At 35.7% G+C, this 17,133-nt stretch overlaps 1 protein-coding gene across 1 annotated transcript in view; it reads right to left on the bottom strand.

The window, feature by feature from the left end:
• Positions 1-17,133, bottom strand: part of LOC127835626 (uncharacterized) — an 85,139-nt gene that overhangs the window by 11,747 nt on the left and 56,259 nt on the right. The window contains exons 12-33 of the mRNA XM_052362062.1: positions 16,949-17,118; positions 16,684-16,851; positions 14,050-14,175; positions 13,368-13,493; positions 12,819-12,950; positions 12,421-12,540; positions 11,777-12,034; positions 11,277-11,405; positions 10,431-10,556; positions 9,953-10,087; positions 9,337-9,462; positions 8,755-9,006; positions 8,436-8,549; positions 6,863-6,985; positions 6,305-6,430; positions 5,782-5,901; positions 4,465-4,725; positions 3,885-4,151; positions 3,000-3,116; positions 2,546-2,785; positions 1,240-1,509; positions 522-782 (exon numbers count right to left, since the gene is read on the bottom strand). Of these exons, the coding sequence (XP_052218022.1) occupies positions 522-782; positions 1,240-1,509; positions 2,546-2,785; positions 3,000-3,116; positions 3,885-4,151; positions 4,465-4,725; positions 5,782-5,901; positions 6,305-6,430; positions 6,863-6,985; positions 8,436-8,549; positions 8,755-9,006; positions 9,337-9,462; positions 9,953-10,087; positions 10,431-10,556; positions 11,277-11,405; positions 11,777-12,034; positions 12,421-12,540; positions 12,819-12,950; positions 13,368-13,493; positions 14,050-14,175; positions 16,684-16,851; positions 16,949-17,118 (3,767 nt within the window). The remainder of the gene's footprint in view (positions 1-521; positions 783-1,239; positions 1,510-2,545; positions 2,786-2,999; positions 3,117-3,884; positions 4,152-4,464; positions 4,726-5,781; positions 5,902-6,304; positions 6,431-6,862; positions 6,986-8,435; positions 8,550-8,754; positions 9,007-9,336; positions 9,463-9,952; positions 10,088-10,430; positions 10,557-11,276; positions 11,406-11,776; positions 12,035-12,420; positions 12,541-12,818; positions 12,951-13,367; positions 13,494-14,049; positions 14,176-16,683; positions 16,852-16,948; positions 17,119-17,133) is intronic.

The following is a 17,133-nucleotide window of genomic DNA, read 5'->3' as shown; positions in this document are numbered from 1 at the left end:
CCTTTTGTATGGTGGTTGTTATAAAACAATCACGGAATTAGTTGTAATACATGCTCGCCGGAATAGCAGATATTTGAAAAAAAATATTTATTACAAATATATGAATACTGCAACAGTAATCAAATTATTCCAAATTGTTTAGCCTGCCTCATAAAGGCAGGTTAACGATCCATGCGTGTTGCTGCAGTGTGCAATTGTTTAACAGATGTGAGTATCGAACTTTCTTATCATATAATTACTACACACACGTGTTTACATACGTATACATTAATATATTTGCCGGTGCATTGTCATTTTATAACCGGTAGCTTCAAATAAGCATGCAACATCATTTATCCGTTGTCTTTATTTTGAATCTCTTTAAATGAACGAATCAAATAACACATGCTCTTGTACTTACCAACAATGTAAAACGCTGTTAAATAAAACACAGAATTAACCAGTTGTATAAATATATGTTATGTAGATGTTAATCTTCATTTACAAATGTTAGTGTACATATAAGTTTGACGCCTGCTTACCAGTGCATACACCGGAAACATCAGTATATCCGATGTTGCATGGACAGGTGAATGATCCGTTATTGTTTACACATGTGGAATATTGTAGACAGTTATGTGTCCCTTCTGTGCATTCATTTAGATCCTCGCCACACGTGGTTCCATTCCATCCAGTCTTGCAGGTGCAACCACCGGTGACTTTGTCACAGGGGGTTCGTGTGTTGGTCGCTACGCATTCACAACTCTTATTACACTGTTCACCCCATTTTCCATCCGCGCAAGCTGGTTCAAAACAAGAGACATGTTTTTATAACTTATTTTCACATAGTTAATAGTTAATTGTATATCTCTTCCAAGTATAATTTTAAAGTATCAATCATAACATATGTTTGCACTTATTGATATTTATAAAGCTCGAATATGCAGAGACGCAATTTAAAAATAAGACATGTTTATCAAAATCTTTGGTCTTTGGTATATTCGCCGGGGCATTGACATTATATAACCTGTAGCTTCTAATAAGCATGCAACGTCATTTGTCCGTTGTCAATTATGTTTAATCTCTATTAAATGCAAGTTCAACGAATCAAATAACAAATTTTCTTGCAATTATTAACGATGAAAAACGGCGTTAGATAAAACACTGAAATATCAAGTTTAATGAATGAATGTTATGCAGATGTTCATCTTCATTTGCAATTGTTATTGAGCATATACTTTAAGTATGACGCTTGCTTACCTGTGCATACACTGGAAACATTAGTATATCCGACATTGCATGGGCAGGTGAATGATCCGTTATTATTTGCACACGTGGAATTTTGTTGACAGTTGTGAGTACCAATCTTGCATTCGTCTACATCGGTGTCACACGTCGCACCTTCCCATTGGGCTTTGCACAAACACGTGCCATTCACGTGATTGCAAGTCTGCGTTGAAACATTCGCATTGGTGGTGTTGCAGTTACACGGCGTGTTACAGTCATCCCCATATGTATTATTGCTACATGCTAACAAATCAAATTAAATAATGAAACCATATATTTACAATAATAAATAAAATGCAATAAAAGTGAAATTGTACTTAAATTATTTTCTTTGATTTCCTACGTATCTTCACAAATTTATAATCATAAATTAGTCAAAGATTTCTTAAGTAAATAACTTTTTTATGAGAATTTCGATGGATATAGCGCGTATCCCTATAACCATGTAGATTCAACAACAACAAAAATGCACATGCATTTTAGTCTGCTGCCTCTATGCAACAAAAAGAACCAGACTGCGTTAGGTCTTTTTTATAGAAATTGCTAGAAAAACATGTTTGAATGGATTAAGGTCGACACAATGCAATTACTACAAAACGATTTTGGTCTTGCAATCATAACAAAACGCGACTTGTACAAAATAATGTTATACAGGACAAGCCTAAAAATCAAATGTAAAGCTATTTCAGTGATTATACGAAAATAATGTAAACCTTAAACCCCCAAGAACTAATTATTCGACAAAGTAACTCGAATACCTTTTGTATGGTGGTTGTTATAAAACAATCACGGAATTAGTTGTAATACATGCTTGCCGGAATAGCAGATATTTGAAAAAATATTTATTACAAATATATGAATACTGCAACAGTAATAAAAATTATTCCAAAGTGTTTAGCCTGCCTCATAAAGGCAGGTTAACGATCCATGCGTGTTGCTGCAGTGTGCAATTGTTTAACAGATGTGAGTATCGAACTGTCTTATCATATAATTATTACACACACGTGTTTACATACGCATACATTAATAATTTCGCCGGCGCATTGTCATTTGATAACCGGTAGCTTCAAATGAGCATGCAACATCATTTATCCGTTGTCATTTATTTTAAATCTCTTTAAAATGAACGAATCAAATAACACATGCTCTTGTACTTACCAACAATGTAAAACGCTGTTAAATAAAACACTGAATTAACCAGTTGTATAAATGTATGTTATGTAGATGTTAATCTTCATTTACAAATGTTAGTGTACATATAAGTTTGACGCCTGCTTACCAGTGCATACACCGGAAACATCAGTATATCCGATGTTGCATGGACAGGCGAATGATCCGTTATTGTTTACACATGGGGAATTTTGTATTATTTCATTTAGATCGTCGCCACACGTGGTTCCATTCCATCCAGTCTTGCAGGTGCAACCGCCGGTGACTTTGTCACAGGGGGTTTGTGTGTTGGTCGCTACGCATTCACAACTCTTATTACACTGTTCACCCCATTTGCCATCCGCGCAAGCTGGTTCAAAACAAGAGGCATGTTTTTATAACTTATTTTCACATAGTTAATAGTTTATTGTATATCTCTTCCAAGTATAATTTTAAAGTATCAATCATAACATATTTTTGCACTTATTGATATTTATAAAGCTCGAATATGCAAAGTCGCAATTTCAAAATAAGACATGCTTATCAAAATCTTTGGTCTAATAGTATAACATAACTTAACATACCAACGCAATTATTGCCGGTACCACTGTAGCCAGGGTTGCATCCACAATCAAAACCTCCAGGATTGTTTGTACACTTATGAGTGCAATTGTGAGTACCATCCAAACACTCGTCTTTATCTGTAAATTTTAACCGGAAAACAACTGCTTATATGGGCATTTCAAAATGAGCTGTTCATATTCAAATATGGATATTTAAATAATTATAAACATTAAAAAAATATGCAGCACAATATATATTGCGGGGCGTTTTTTTTTCATCGTCCATTCAACGAGGTATTAAATCGCACGTAAAATACAATGCTGGGTTCAATACACGCGTATGACCCGGTCAAAGCCTTGTCATACCTTAAAGTATAACATATTTGCAGCAAGCGGTATTGATGTAAGTTAAAACTTGTCCTTTTGAGTTAATCAAGGTAGAGCGTAAAGGTGTGCCAATGTTAAGCGCATAATGAGATCATTTGATGTGGGTCATCCGTAAGGACGGAAGAACGAAATAACATGCAAACAGTTGCATGCCTTCCGGCATCTATATATGCAGGGAGCATTTAACGAAAATGTACTGAATTGAACTGCTTTTCATTTATGACCACCGGTCGGTACAAATTGTTTCGAGAAATGACGAAGCTGTTTGTCAACACCTATATTTTCCGAATGATAACAAACGTCAAAATATTGCATCAACTTCGCTTCGTAATTGCATAACTTAATTAACATGCTGCAATATTTGATTGGTTTCTGTTGTAACAAGAGCAAAACTGTTTGTACAAAGCCGAAAAATCATCCGATCAACCTCAAACGACCAACATCTAACAAAACAAAAAACGTAATGTATTATAGTTAAAACATTATTTAAAACAATGATGACAATAGTGAAATGCGTACCTATGCATGAATTGGCTAGCAATGTATAACCAGTGCGACATCCGCATGTATGGGACCCAAGCTCGTTCGTGCAAGTCTTAAAAGTCAAAGAGTCGCCGCAAATGGTTGCGTTATCTGAGCATTCATCCACGTCGGTGGTGCAGTTTTTTCCTTTCCATCCATTTTTACAAGCACAAGTCCCATTGGTGTTTGAGCAACTCAGAGAATTTGTTGTGTTACATAAACAGACACTCACGCAACCGACGCCATATTTCCAGGATGGACAAACTGCGATTCAAAAGTAAAAATACAAACATGAATAAACCTACCTCATTTTTGGTTAACCTATGTAATTCAGTTTTCGTTGGTTTACTAATTCTGTTCAACTGAATCTATTGACAAAGTAAAGCTTTTCTATATTCAAAGTCGTAAACGTAATACAAACTACAAACTGGCGAACTTTAGTAAATTTGTTAACTAGGTTTATCAGCGAGAAAACGTCGACCAACAACCGGCATTTTGGCAATTGAGTGCCTATCAAATTCCTTCGAAACATAAACATACATTGTTAATTTACTGTATCAAAATAATCTCAATTTACTTTGACATGTCCCATCTCCAGATTTGATATAGCCATCATTGCAGTTACAAACGTACGACCCGGGTGTGTTTGTGCATTCTGCATTTGCAGGACATGGGTTTGAGTTTGAGCCACACTCGTTATTGTCTTGATCGCAGGTGGTGCCATTCCAGCCTGCCTTACACGAACAGCCGCCAGTGTCAAATGCACATGACTCAGTGTTTGTTTCATTGCATAAACATACTGAACTGCAGTTTGCACCGTAGTTTCGAGCGGGACATTCTGAAAGGCGTAAGGTACACATAGTTTGATACAAAAAACAACGTAATATTCGCAAGTATATATGATAATAATGACATAAAGCAATATACAAATTGCTATTTTTGTCCTTTTAAATAGTGTATGGAATTTTTAAGTCATCGATTGAAAATAATTAATTGATAATAAACACTTAATTTTAAATTCAATTTTTGAAATTTAAGATAGAATCTTTGAAACCGTGCCCCAGATAAGCTTCGTATCTGCGTCGTTCACCCTATTAAAATGTTTAAAACGCAAAACAATACAATAGCATGCGTATTGAAAACGCAACCTATTTGAAGTTTACGCAAATTCGTCAAATTCGATGCGTACCATACATTAGCTTCGAATTATTGCGTAATGCGGATGACGGAGCCGGAAACACTCAAAGTTATTCAAACGCTGTGCGGACTTGATTTCATAGTTAAATACAGCGTCTGACCAAATTATTTACGACGACATACATGCGTTTTCAATCTGACTTAATTCTTCGCTTATTTGGCATGTATTTTCAAAGCGTCTGTACTATTAGTTTCTATTACGATGCGAAATAAAAATGTCTTAGAGAGGTCGAAAGACGTCCGCGATTGTTTCGCCAAAATATCAGTCGATCGCTAACCTTTTTCGAACCAAGAAACCATGAGCCAATACATGTTAGTGCCGAATCAATCGTATTATCGATTTTTTATGTTTAGAGTTTATATCATATGCAGTTTCAACGATTTAAAATGTTATGAAACATCAGTTTATTAAAGTTAGTCGATAGTTTACAGTTTTATTGAAGTGTGCAGCTTCAACAGAAGTAAAGCAGCAATGATTTTAAGGTTACAGAAGTAAAGCAGCTTTGATTTTAAGATATGCATTTATATAATTAATTTCACTCTTTTTCAAGAATGAAATCACCAGATTTTTCCAAATCAATGGGTGAAAACCCTATTTCCCAAAAAATTATCTGGGGCACTGTTGAAATTAAGATTTTTATATATAAGATGCTCATGTACGCGCAGATGATAAAAATACGGATGGTGACTTGCTCACTTATACAAGTCTTCTGGTCTTTGTCCAACGTGTAACCCGTCTGGTTACAAGCGCATTCATAGCTGCCCTCTGTGTCCAAGCACGATTGCGAGCAGGGATTTGTTAAACATTCTTTAATGTCTGTAGAAAATAAAAACAAATTAAATCATCCCTTCATGGAATAATAACATCGAACATTTGATGAAATTGTTGATACAGTTCCGTTCCTCCAAAACACACATAATGAGAATTATCATAACATAATACAAAACGAAACGTTTAGCAAAACATATTTATTTGATGTACATACATTTTTGAACAGTTGTTTATTAAACATATCTCATTAACAGTATGAGTAATTAGTTAAACAAACCGACATTTCTTATGTTGTTACAAAAAAAAAGTTGTATGGCCGTAAAAAAGTCAAACGCAAACAATTATTGTACATTCCCCTTTATGATAAATGTACGAATCCTTGCGGTTATTGACTGAAGCAAGTTTACAGATGATCAATCAAAAGGAATAATTAAGTGAACACGATTACCTTCGCACACTGTTGCGTTTCCTGTCTTGAACTTAAAGCCTGCATTGCATGTACATGTTTCTTGATTATTTTGCAAGGCGCAAACTCCATTCGTACAATAGTTTGATGTAGGACAATTTTGCTGCGCTGAAAAAAAACAAAACCATAGACATGATACCCGTAAACATTCAAAACATTAAATTGCTAAAGTACTTAAAATTTTCATCCTAACAAACCAGCGAAATTGTGTATGCCTCAGATGTATTCTACATTTTACATTTCTTTTTCGTACGTACCGTGTTTGAATTGTGAAAAACAAATCGAGTAAATAATTCATTTTGTACAGCAATACATTCAAATATTTTATTACCTACTGTCAATACCAAATTTATGTAATCATCATACATACCGTTAACGTATCAACACAATAAATAAAACCATTAATATTTCATATATCACTTGTTTCATTTTTCGTGGTAAGATACATCATGGATGCACATCATGAATCATAAGGAAAACAATTCAATATTGAGATAGTTCAATTGAAACTCAGTTAGCAAACCCATTTTTGATACTTACGTAAGCATGTCTTTTTGTCATCGCCTAGCATGTAATATTCGTTGCACGAGCAACGAAAGCCGCCATCAGTGTTTGTGCACACCTGAGCACATTTAGCCTGTCCGTTTGTGCACTCATTTATGTCTGTAAAAATTAAATGCGATGCTGGAGAATTCATAGTCTTTTATCAAAATCTTTATACGAATTCAACATTTTGTTTAACAAACAAAAATTAATTAAAAAAACTATGAATGATAATTTATGAATTTATATACAGTTGTTGAGCCGAGATAAATCAATCGCAAAGGTTTAAGTGTATACTGTAATTTGTTTTATTGCTGTTTAAATTTATAAAAAAAGTCCAACATTCTACGTTATGATCAGAGTACATAGTATCTAGTAAAATATATAACAAGAGCTGTCAGAGGACAGCGAGCTCGACTATTCGAGTGCTTGACAGTATAACGTAAGCCATCATGGGGAAATTGTTCATATTCAATAATTTTTAGACGATCTTTTAAAGTTAAAAAAACGGGGGAAAAAATGAGGGGTAGGGGGGAGTTAGAGGGGGGTATAATGTGGGGTGGGGTAATTTATTAGATGATGTTTAAAAAAATATTATTTTTTTTTGGTGGGGGGTACGGGGGGAGAGAGGTTGTGGTAATTTATTAGATGATGTTTAAAAAAAAATGTTTTTCTTTGGGGAGGGGAGGTTGGGGGGAGAGATTCTGGGTAGGGGCTTGTGGTATTGTTTGGGTGGAATCCATTGTGGTATTCAGGTAACTGTTGTTTTGTCAAAATAATAATAAAATGTGATCATAAATAAAGAAGTTATGATAATTTAAGCCAAATGTTAAACTATCTAAGTGTAAATGGGGCCATAATTATGTCAAAATGCTTGATACAGTGGTCTACTCTTGTTTATAGGTTGGGGTCATGTTGGTTAACAAGTATGCAACATATAAAAGCAATATGTCAAAGGATATAGGAAATATTTGGGATAGTACGCAAACTTTAACAAAGATTATCAATAATATGCATATTCTAAGTAAAAAAGTGGCAATAATTATGAAAAAATGCTTGATAGAGTTGTCTGCTCTTGTTTAAAGGTTGGGGTAATGTTGGTAAACAAGTATGCATAATATGAAAGCAATATGTCAAGGGACAAAGAAAATAGTTGGGGTAGTACGCAAACTTTAACATGTGCTGCATTTTATAAGTGGAAAAGGGGCCATAATTATGACAAAATGCTTGATAGAGTTGTCTGCTCTTGTTTGTTTTTAGGTTTGGGTCATGTTGGTAAACAAGTGTGCAAAATATGAAAGCAATATGTCAAGGGACACAGAAAATATTTGGGGTAGTACGAAAACTTAAAACATTTGCACGCTAACGCAGACGCTAACGCTAACGCAGATGGTCACGCCGACGCCGGGGTGAGTAGTATAGCTCCACTATATTTATTGCATATATAATAGTCGAGCTAAAAAGGATATCTATGAATAACAATACCATAATTGGTAAAACGCAACGAGTTAATAATGAGGTCAAATCATATAAATATCATTATAGAATATATTTTTACACGAATGTATACCTGTGCACTCTTTGCCATTTTGCACGTAACCTGGATTACAACTGCACACGTAGCTGCCCTGTGTGTTCGTGCAAATCTGCCTACAATCATTGGACTCCACACATTCGTTAATATCTGAAGCGACAAAAGTAACACTGTTACTGATCAGCAAAATAGACATTTAAACAAATGGTTTTATAGATAAACAAATCATATTAAAAAAAAAAAGAAATATGTTAATATATGTCTAAAAAATTGTCAAGGCTTTGTTTAATAACTAAATATATGATAACAAAAATAGTGAACCATTTCATTTGTTCAGTGAGCATCAACATCATACCAACGCAGGTTGCATTCACTTCTTTAAACCCGATCTTGCAGCTACACAGGTACGAGCCGGGTGTGTTAGTGCACATCTTGTTACTACCCGGACATCTGTTAACATCCGCGCACTCATCTTGATCGATGGTGCATTTTGCGCCACTCCATCCCTGCTTGCATACGCATCCTGTCACGCTGTCACACCTTTCTGCTCCCACACCGCAGTCACACGCGGTAGAGCAGTTGACACCATAGTGGAAAGAATCACATACTGAAATGAAAATTTTCTATCTGTACATTTTGTATTCGAATTCCTGCAAGTACACACCAATTTAGGATTGAATTTGAAATTTATAACCGTTTCCATTTGTCATGTATAACAAACAGTGAAATAACAATTTGTTAACATTAGCTTCAGAGTAAAATATATCATGCTAGATTGTAGTGAAAATGATAATTTCTAAAATTTAAAAATTCATATCAATTTCATATAACATATAATATTATCTAATTGTTAATGTCTTAAGTTGAAAGTTTACAGAATACCGATTGAAACATAGTAATAAACGAAGATAAAAGTTTCTGTATAATTTATACATACCTTCACAAGAGCGACGGTCGTTTGCTAGTTTGAAGCCCGTATTGCACGCGCAAATGTAATCCCCAAGTGTATTTGTACACGTTTGACTGCATGCATTCAACGTGTTATCTTCACACTCGTTTATATCTGTAATGTGTGAACATAATCCCATCGCTGAGGTCAATATAATATAAAGAAGTGAAACTCTAGCTGCAGGGGAGCAGTATTGCATTCTCATTACATACAATTAGTTAGTCCTTTATTTATGGCAAGTGACCATTTGCCAGAACAGTACGAAACAGCACAATACGTACAACAACATGTAAATGGAACTTAGAGTCTGCATGTCACCTTTTATCTTATAAAGAGTTTTGTCATTCGTATAGCTTACTATTTGTTATATTCATATGTGCATCGAGATGAAAATGTGTTGATTATGTAACAAGTGTTGTTGATAATGCTTTTGTTTGTTGATATAATGTTTACAAAAATACATGAATGAAAAAGGCAAAAAACTTTGCATAAAAAAAAGACAAATGTATGCTTCAAAAAAGTCCGTGGGGTTCTCATGATTTACTTTAGCGATCAATGGTATTTTATGACATATTAGTATTGCCAAACTACGCCAAATATGTACCTATGCACGTTTTGTTGTCAGCACCAAGCTTGTAACCGGTGTTACATATGCACTTGTAGGTCTTGTTTTGCAGGTCCGCTCTACAAATATCCGAGCAGCCGTTGTCTGGGAACTCTTTCTTGCACACGTCATTCGCTACAAAATATAATTATTCGTTGTAATAGAAAACACTTATTTCATTATACTTTGTTCAAAAGCTACGCATGTGTCTCACATAAAACATATTTATGGATGTATGTGTGATACTGGTCATAGCGTGATGTTGACAAACAATTCAATCATGTAACTCTTGCTTTACGTGTTGCCCAGTGCGGTATCTTGCATTGATTTGTTTCCAACAATGTGGAATGTGGTTACGGTTTGTTTTGAAGACTTCCCTTTATATTTATGAGCCACGGAATGCGTGTGCAAAATATGCAGCTCTCTTAACAGATACAAAATAATGGAATTTAGTGTCATTTTGTGTCACCAATTGTACCTAAAACACATTTCTTGCGGTCTGCCTGTAGTTCAAAACCAAAGTAACATTCACAGCTGAAGCGTCCTACGCTGTTCGAGCAAATATGTTGACAACCTGATACCCCAGCTTGGCACTCGTCGAAATCTGAAAATGCACTTTTAATCCATATCAATATCAAATATATGGGCCGTGTTCTGTGAAAAGGGGTTTATGCATGTGCGAAAACTGTCGCCCCAGATTAGCCTGTGCAGTCGCGTAGGCTAATTAGGGAGGACACTTTCCACTGTTATGATATTTTCCGTTTCAAGAAAGTGTCTTCCTAGCAAAAATCTAGTGAAGGCGGAAAGTGTCGTCCCTGATTAGTCTGGGCGAACTACACAGGGTAATGTGGTACGACACTTAACGCACATGCATTCAACCTCAATTTCACCGAGCACGACCGAAATCCATATCCAATATATCCACTCAAAAACTCTTACAGAACCGAGAGAGGCAACTGTTTTGAGACATATAGTTTTATCTCGAAATGTTATTATAAAAGATTAGGAACAAGTGAAGCGCTATGCACAACATGACTCCAAAGTTGAATAAAAGGTAATAACGATTTTCTTCGTTTTTCATGGGTATTTCTGATCCGAAACGAGAGCATTGTTTTAAGAAACTTTCACTGTATTTATTCCATATTCGGTTTTATATTCCTAATTATACAATGTAAGAGTTGGAAAATGTTCTTTTGTTATAAACGTAGACGTGTAGCACTGGTTGATATACATGTGAATCTAGTCGTTCCAGTTCTTATTTAATAGCATAAGTATTGTTTAAAGAAATAGACCCATGTTTTATTTGTCCTGATCTATATGTTACCTAAGCACTGTGTCGTGTCGTCTTGGTTAACTATGTATCCTTCCCCACAGGAACAAGTGAATCCACCGATAGTGTTGTTACATTTCTGACTACATGTGTTCAAATCTCTCTGCTCGCATTCGTCGATATCTTAAAGATGATGTCAATAACGGTTATTCTCAGCGCAATAATAATGATTCTTTGGTCAATATCAACATATTTAAAGGATCTTTGACTTGTTTGAAGCTCAAAGTTCAATAACTTTTCTTATAACCAAGGTTTTGTAAAGAAACGCAATCGTAAATCAGCGTGTATCCACTTTGTCGCGATTTGAAATGCGATTTACATATAAATAAGTCCATACACCGTATACTTATTTGCTTTAAATGGTAATTTTGAACATGTTTGGAAATGTTTTAACTTAGCATATTTCATAAGCATGAATGAACTGATTTGTTTTTGAAAGTTCGACAATCTATCGATTATTCACAGTTTGAGTAATGAAATTTCGAGCAACTTACCAACGCACGTGCTATTATTACTTGCTTCATTAAACCCCGCTCGACAATTGCACGCAAATGAACTAATCGTATTCGTGCAAACTCTGTTGGTGTCATTGCATTTATTTGGCGTGTTGCACTCGTTTATGTCGATGTCACAGTTGATTCCCGTCCAGCCAGACTTACAGACGCATCCGCGTACAGGGTCGCAGCGATCGGAACCCGCCCCGCACTGACAGATTCTGGAGCACTGAGCTCCGTATTTCGGGAATTGGCAAACTGCATAAAAATCATTTATTTAAATATTGAACTGCATTTTAGTACTGATAAATGTTGATTAAACAATAATTGATTATGTGAATAGCGCATGTGATTGCAAATCCAAAACATAAGAACAAACAAAACAATAATTCTCATTATCTTATTTAGTTTCCAAATTGCATATGAACGAATATGCATAATATGTCCATTCTTCTTCGATGCAAAAGATAAAAGATAAAAAACAACATTACCATTTTATATGCTGGCACCATTAATAATTGGGAAATGTATACATTTATTATTACGTTCATATATAACAAAACAGCAAGGGTTTAATTAATCATAGATGAGCATTTACATAAATTTTCTTAAATACATTGAATTAACAAGGACTTGTCTTCTACCTTCGCAAGTGATTTGGTCACTTTTAATTTCGTATCCATCGTAACAACTGCACTGGTAACCTCCAACAGTGTTGCTGCATTGTTGCGAACATGGTTTAGTTGAATTGCACTCATTGATATCTGTAATTAAACGAAAGAACCCTTTCAGGTATTCCATTTTTTACTTTAAATCATGTCGTTGTTACAGCTTAGATCCACAAATAAACATTCTAAGGCTAATGAACGGGGCATCTTTGTTGAATGGAAGACTGAACATGTATTTAAAATTGCATTGCTTGTCGATTACAATTGATTATTGATTGGTATTTGTAACCGTTAGATAAACAGCAACCTGTCGGTGAACCACGTGATAAGAATCCTTGGCGCCTTAAGAATCATTAGTATCACCTTATTCGTACCTTCGCAACCGTTGTTGTTAACGTTTAGCTGGTATCCAGCTTTACAGAAACATTTGGGTAAGCTGTTATCCACAAAACATCCGTCTGTACTGTTACATTGTCCTAGGCAAACGCTGTTTGGCGGTAGCGTATCTAAAACAATAACAGTTATTTTGCTTTTGAACGTTAGCGCATGAGATACAGATTGTCCAATCGCCTCACTGTATGTCGCTTATAGAAGAGGATGAAGTATGTGTACAAAATAAATGCATATGTGTTTACTTAATAAATGGTGGAACAATATTATATTTGTTTTTTTTTGCGTTATTCGTAAAATATACATGCAAATAAAAAACGCTTTTAAAAATCAATATATAATTTTAAAGGATCCAGACGAATAGCCATAGTTTCAATGATTATTTCATGTTCAATGTTGAGTCGAATGTATTGTCGTGTATTGTGAAGACAATGGGTAATTTTATAATGTTTCCGAATTTCATTTGTTTAATATATTTAAAACAACATTGTGGGTTCTAAATCCGTGAATTGTCAGTAGTTTACATGACATACCTTGCTTGCATTGTTTTGACGTTGAGTTGTAGGTGTAGCCGGGAAAGCAGGAGCATGTCGAGTTGCCCTGGGTGTTGTTGCAGACTTGGTCACAACCGCTAGTTGACTCTTCACACTCGTTGATATCTACGGCATTCAGAGAGATTGGCTTTTCTTTTATTTAATTGTAATATAATGTATGTGGAGTTTCAAAATGAAGGATAAGAAGAAAATTTAAGTTGTGCACGTTAACTTGACAATGCAATTGGCTTAATGCTCAAGTCAGAAATACTTAGTAGGTGTACAAAGCGGATGGACAGAACATTCATTCGTAAGGCAAGAAAACAGTTGTTATTAATGTCCCTATATTTTTATATATTCAGTGGTATAGGTGCTATATTTTGAGTATTAAGTAAATAATTAATTGCATGGAATGTGCATATGGGTAGATATTTGGGTCACTTGGGCAGCAAATGAAAAAATGTACAACTGGGCTCTTAAAAATAAAACATATCATGAAAAACAAACTGCCACATAACCATAGTTCTATATAGCAGCAAATAGGATATTAAAACTTTGGCTTCAAAGTATTAAAAAAATTACACAATCATTTTGAATGAAACAATCCAATATGAGTTGTTAACGTGATCACTTGCCTACTTTAATTTTAATGTTTTTAAAATTGATATTAAGTTGAACTTACCGTTACATACGGTTTTATTGTTTGTAGACAAACGGTATCCAGCATTGCAAACACACGTGAAACTCCCTTCAGTATTGACACAATTAGAATTAAGACCACAAGGCAGGTTCTTACATTCGTTGATATCTACAATGTAATATAGATATATCCATCTTCGCAGCTAACTAACATTAGACGCGATGTTTTAGAAGGAGTATAATCGCTATGTATTTGTATATTATCATTATGTATATACATCAAATATACTCTCTAAGCATTACATTACTACTGTGATTTGGCTCAATTCAAATAATAAAACAAGAGCACCGCCTTGCGGGTGCAGACCGCTCATCTATTTTCTTTTTAAAGGTGAAGGGACTCTCATTTTCAATCACAAAGGAGGGAGGGGTGGAGTGAAGAGCGGTGCATTGTGTGGGGGTGTGGACATTTATTACATTTTCTTCCAAAAATGCGAAAAAAAAGGAAAAAAAAATCGGGGGGTGGGGGGGGTGGGGGGGGTGGGGGGGGGATTCTTGGGTGCGATGGTTGGACGGTATTTCAAACATAAAATAATAAAAATAAATATTTGTGTTTTTAACCGTTTCATAAAAAAAAAATGGGGGGGGGTGAGGTGGGGGGTATAGTGTGAGGGTGTGGTGGTAATTTGTGAGATGATCTTAAAAAAAAAAAAAAAAAAAAAAGGGGGGGGGGGATTCGGGTGGGGGGAGGGGGGGTGGGGGGGGGGGGATTTTTGGGTGCGATGGTTGGACGGTATTTCAAACATAAAACAAGGGACAAAATTGTCACAAAACCAGGTTTTCATTGTGAAAAAAAAATCTGATAAAGGGAGAAAACTCAAACTGAACTTTTGAAATGACCAAAAAAAATTAACCCCCTTTGTAATTTTTTTTTTTTTTATAATCTATTTTTAGTCGTGGCGACCTTGACATTGGAGATATTGACGTGATTCTTTCGTGGGACACACCGTCCCATGATGTTGAACAAATGTGCCAAATGATTTTAAAATCTCACAATGAATGACATAGTTATGGCCAGGACAAGCTCATTTATGGCCAGTTTTGACCTTTGAACTCAAAGTGTGACCTTGACCTTGGAGATATCGACGTAATTATTTCGCGCAACACACCGTCCAATGATGGTGAACAAATGTGCCAAATGATTTTAAAATCTGACGATGAACGACACAGTTATGGCTCGGACAAGCTCATTTATGGCCATTTTTGACCTTTGAACTCAAAGTGTGACCTTGACCTTGGAGATATCGACGTAATTATTTCGCGCGACACACCGTCCAATGATGGTGAACAAATGTGCCAAATGATTTTGAAATCTTACAATGAACGACATAGTTATGGCCCGGACAAGCTTATTCCGCCAGCCCGCCAGCCCGCCAGCCAGCCCGCCAGCCAGCCCGCCAGCCAGCCAGCCAGCCAGCCCGCCCGCATTCGCCAATCTAATAACCAGTTTTTTCCTTCGGAAAACCTGGTTAATAATCAAAATAAATAGTTTTGTTTTTTAACCGTTTAAAAAAAAAATTGGGGAGGGGGTGGGGTGGTGGGGGGGGTATAGTGTGAGGGTGTGGTGGTCATTTGTGAGATGATCTTAAAAAAAAAAAAAAAAAAAAAAAAAAAAAGGGGGGGGGGTTGGGGGGGGGGGGGGCACGGGCGATGGTTTGGGTGGAGTCTATTGTGGTATGTCAGGTAAGAGTAGTTTTGTCAAAGTATCAATCAAATCTAATCATAAATAAAGAAGTTATGGCAATTTTAGAGAAATTTAATAATTTGACCTTGAGAGTCAAGGTCATTCAAAGGTCAAGGTAAAATTCAACTTGCCAGGTACAGTAACCTCATGATAGCATGAAAGTATTTGAAGTTTGAAAGCAATAGCCTTGATACTTAAGAAGTAAAGTGGATCGAAACACAAAATTTAACCATATATTCAAAGTTACTAAGTCAAAAAAGGGTAATAATTCCGTAAAATGACATCCAGAGTTATGCAACTTGTCCTTTTACTGTACCCTTATGATAGTTTGCGAGTGTTCCAAGTATGATAGCAATATCTATGATACTTTAGGGGTAAAGTGGACCAAAACACAAAACTTAACCAAACTTTCAATTTTCTAAGTATAAAGGGCCCATAATTCCGTCCAAATGCCAGTCAGAGTTACATAACTTTGCCTGCACAGTCCCCTTACGGTAGTTAGTTAGTGTTGCAAGTATGAAAGCAATAGCTTTGATACTTAAGGAATAAAATGGACCTTAACACAAAACTTAACCAAAATTTTCAATTTTCTAAGTATAAAAAGGGCACATAATTCTGTCAAAATGCACGCCAGAGTTATCTAACTTTGCGTGTCCAGTCCCCTCATGATAGTAAGTAAGTGTACCAAGTTTGAATGCAATAGCATTGATACTTTCGGAAAAAGTGTAAAGCAAAACTGTATATAATTCAGTCAAATGCACGCCAGAGTATCTAACTTTGCTGCGTCATTCTTTGAATGCAATAGTTCTGAGTGGACAAGACGTGGACACTATTACAATACTCATATTTTTTTCAAAGATGAAAACAACCAAGTTTGAGTAGAGATATGTAATGCATTTACTTCTTAAAATAATGATATCGTTAAAGGCGTACCCTCGCACTTAGAATTGTTGTCTTCAAATCCCGCTGGGCATGGAGTGCAGGTGTAAGTCGGTATTGATGTATTTGCTTTGTGTGCGTCCGCTTTTGTGTCCGTGCAGTTACGTCCGACTGAGCAAGGATTTTCTGCACATGCGTCAAAATCTATTTGACAATCATCACCTACAAAACATACATATAAATGTTGAATAATGCAATTGAAACCATCAAATATTGACTAGTTGCATCGATCTACACATTTAGGTAAATGACCTCTGACCTGCCCAGTACGGCTCGCATTGGCATGTTGCTAATTTGTAGTTAGGATTGCCATGGACCTCTCTCAACACGCTCGTGTTGCACGTGCCTTGACCGCTACACAGAGAACACACCACGAGGACGATGTCCAGAATGGGAGCGCTCGCATTCTTGCTGTCAGTGACAGTGACACTACAATCAACAAAG

This window comes from Dreissena polymorpha, chromosome 6 (genome assembly GCF_020536995.1).
Source record: "Dreissena polymorpha isolate Duluth1 chromosome 6, UMN_Dpol_1.0, whole genome shotgun sequence".
Taxonomy (NCBI): domain Eukaryota; kingdom Metazoa; phylum Mollusca; class Bivalvia; order Myida; family Dreissenidae; genus Dreissena; species Dreissena polymorpha.
The sequence above is the reverse complement of the archived record's forward strand: the minus strand, read 5'-3'. Positions and strand labels throughout refer to the sequence as shown.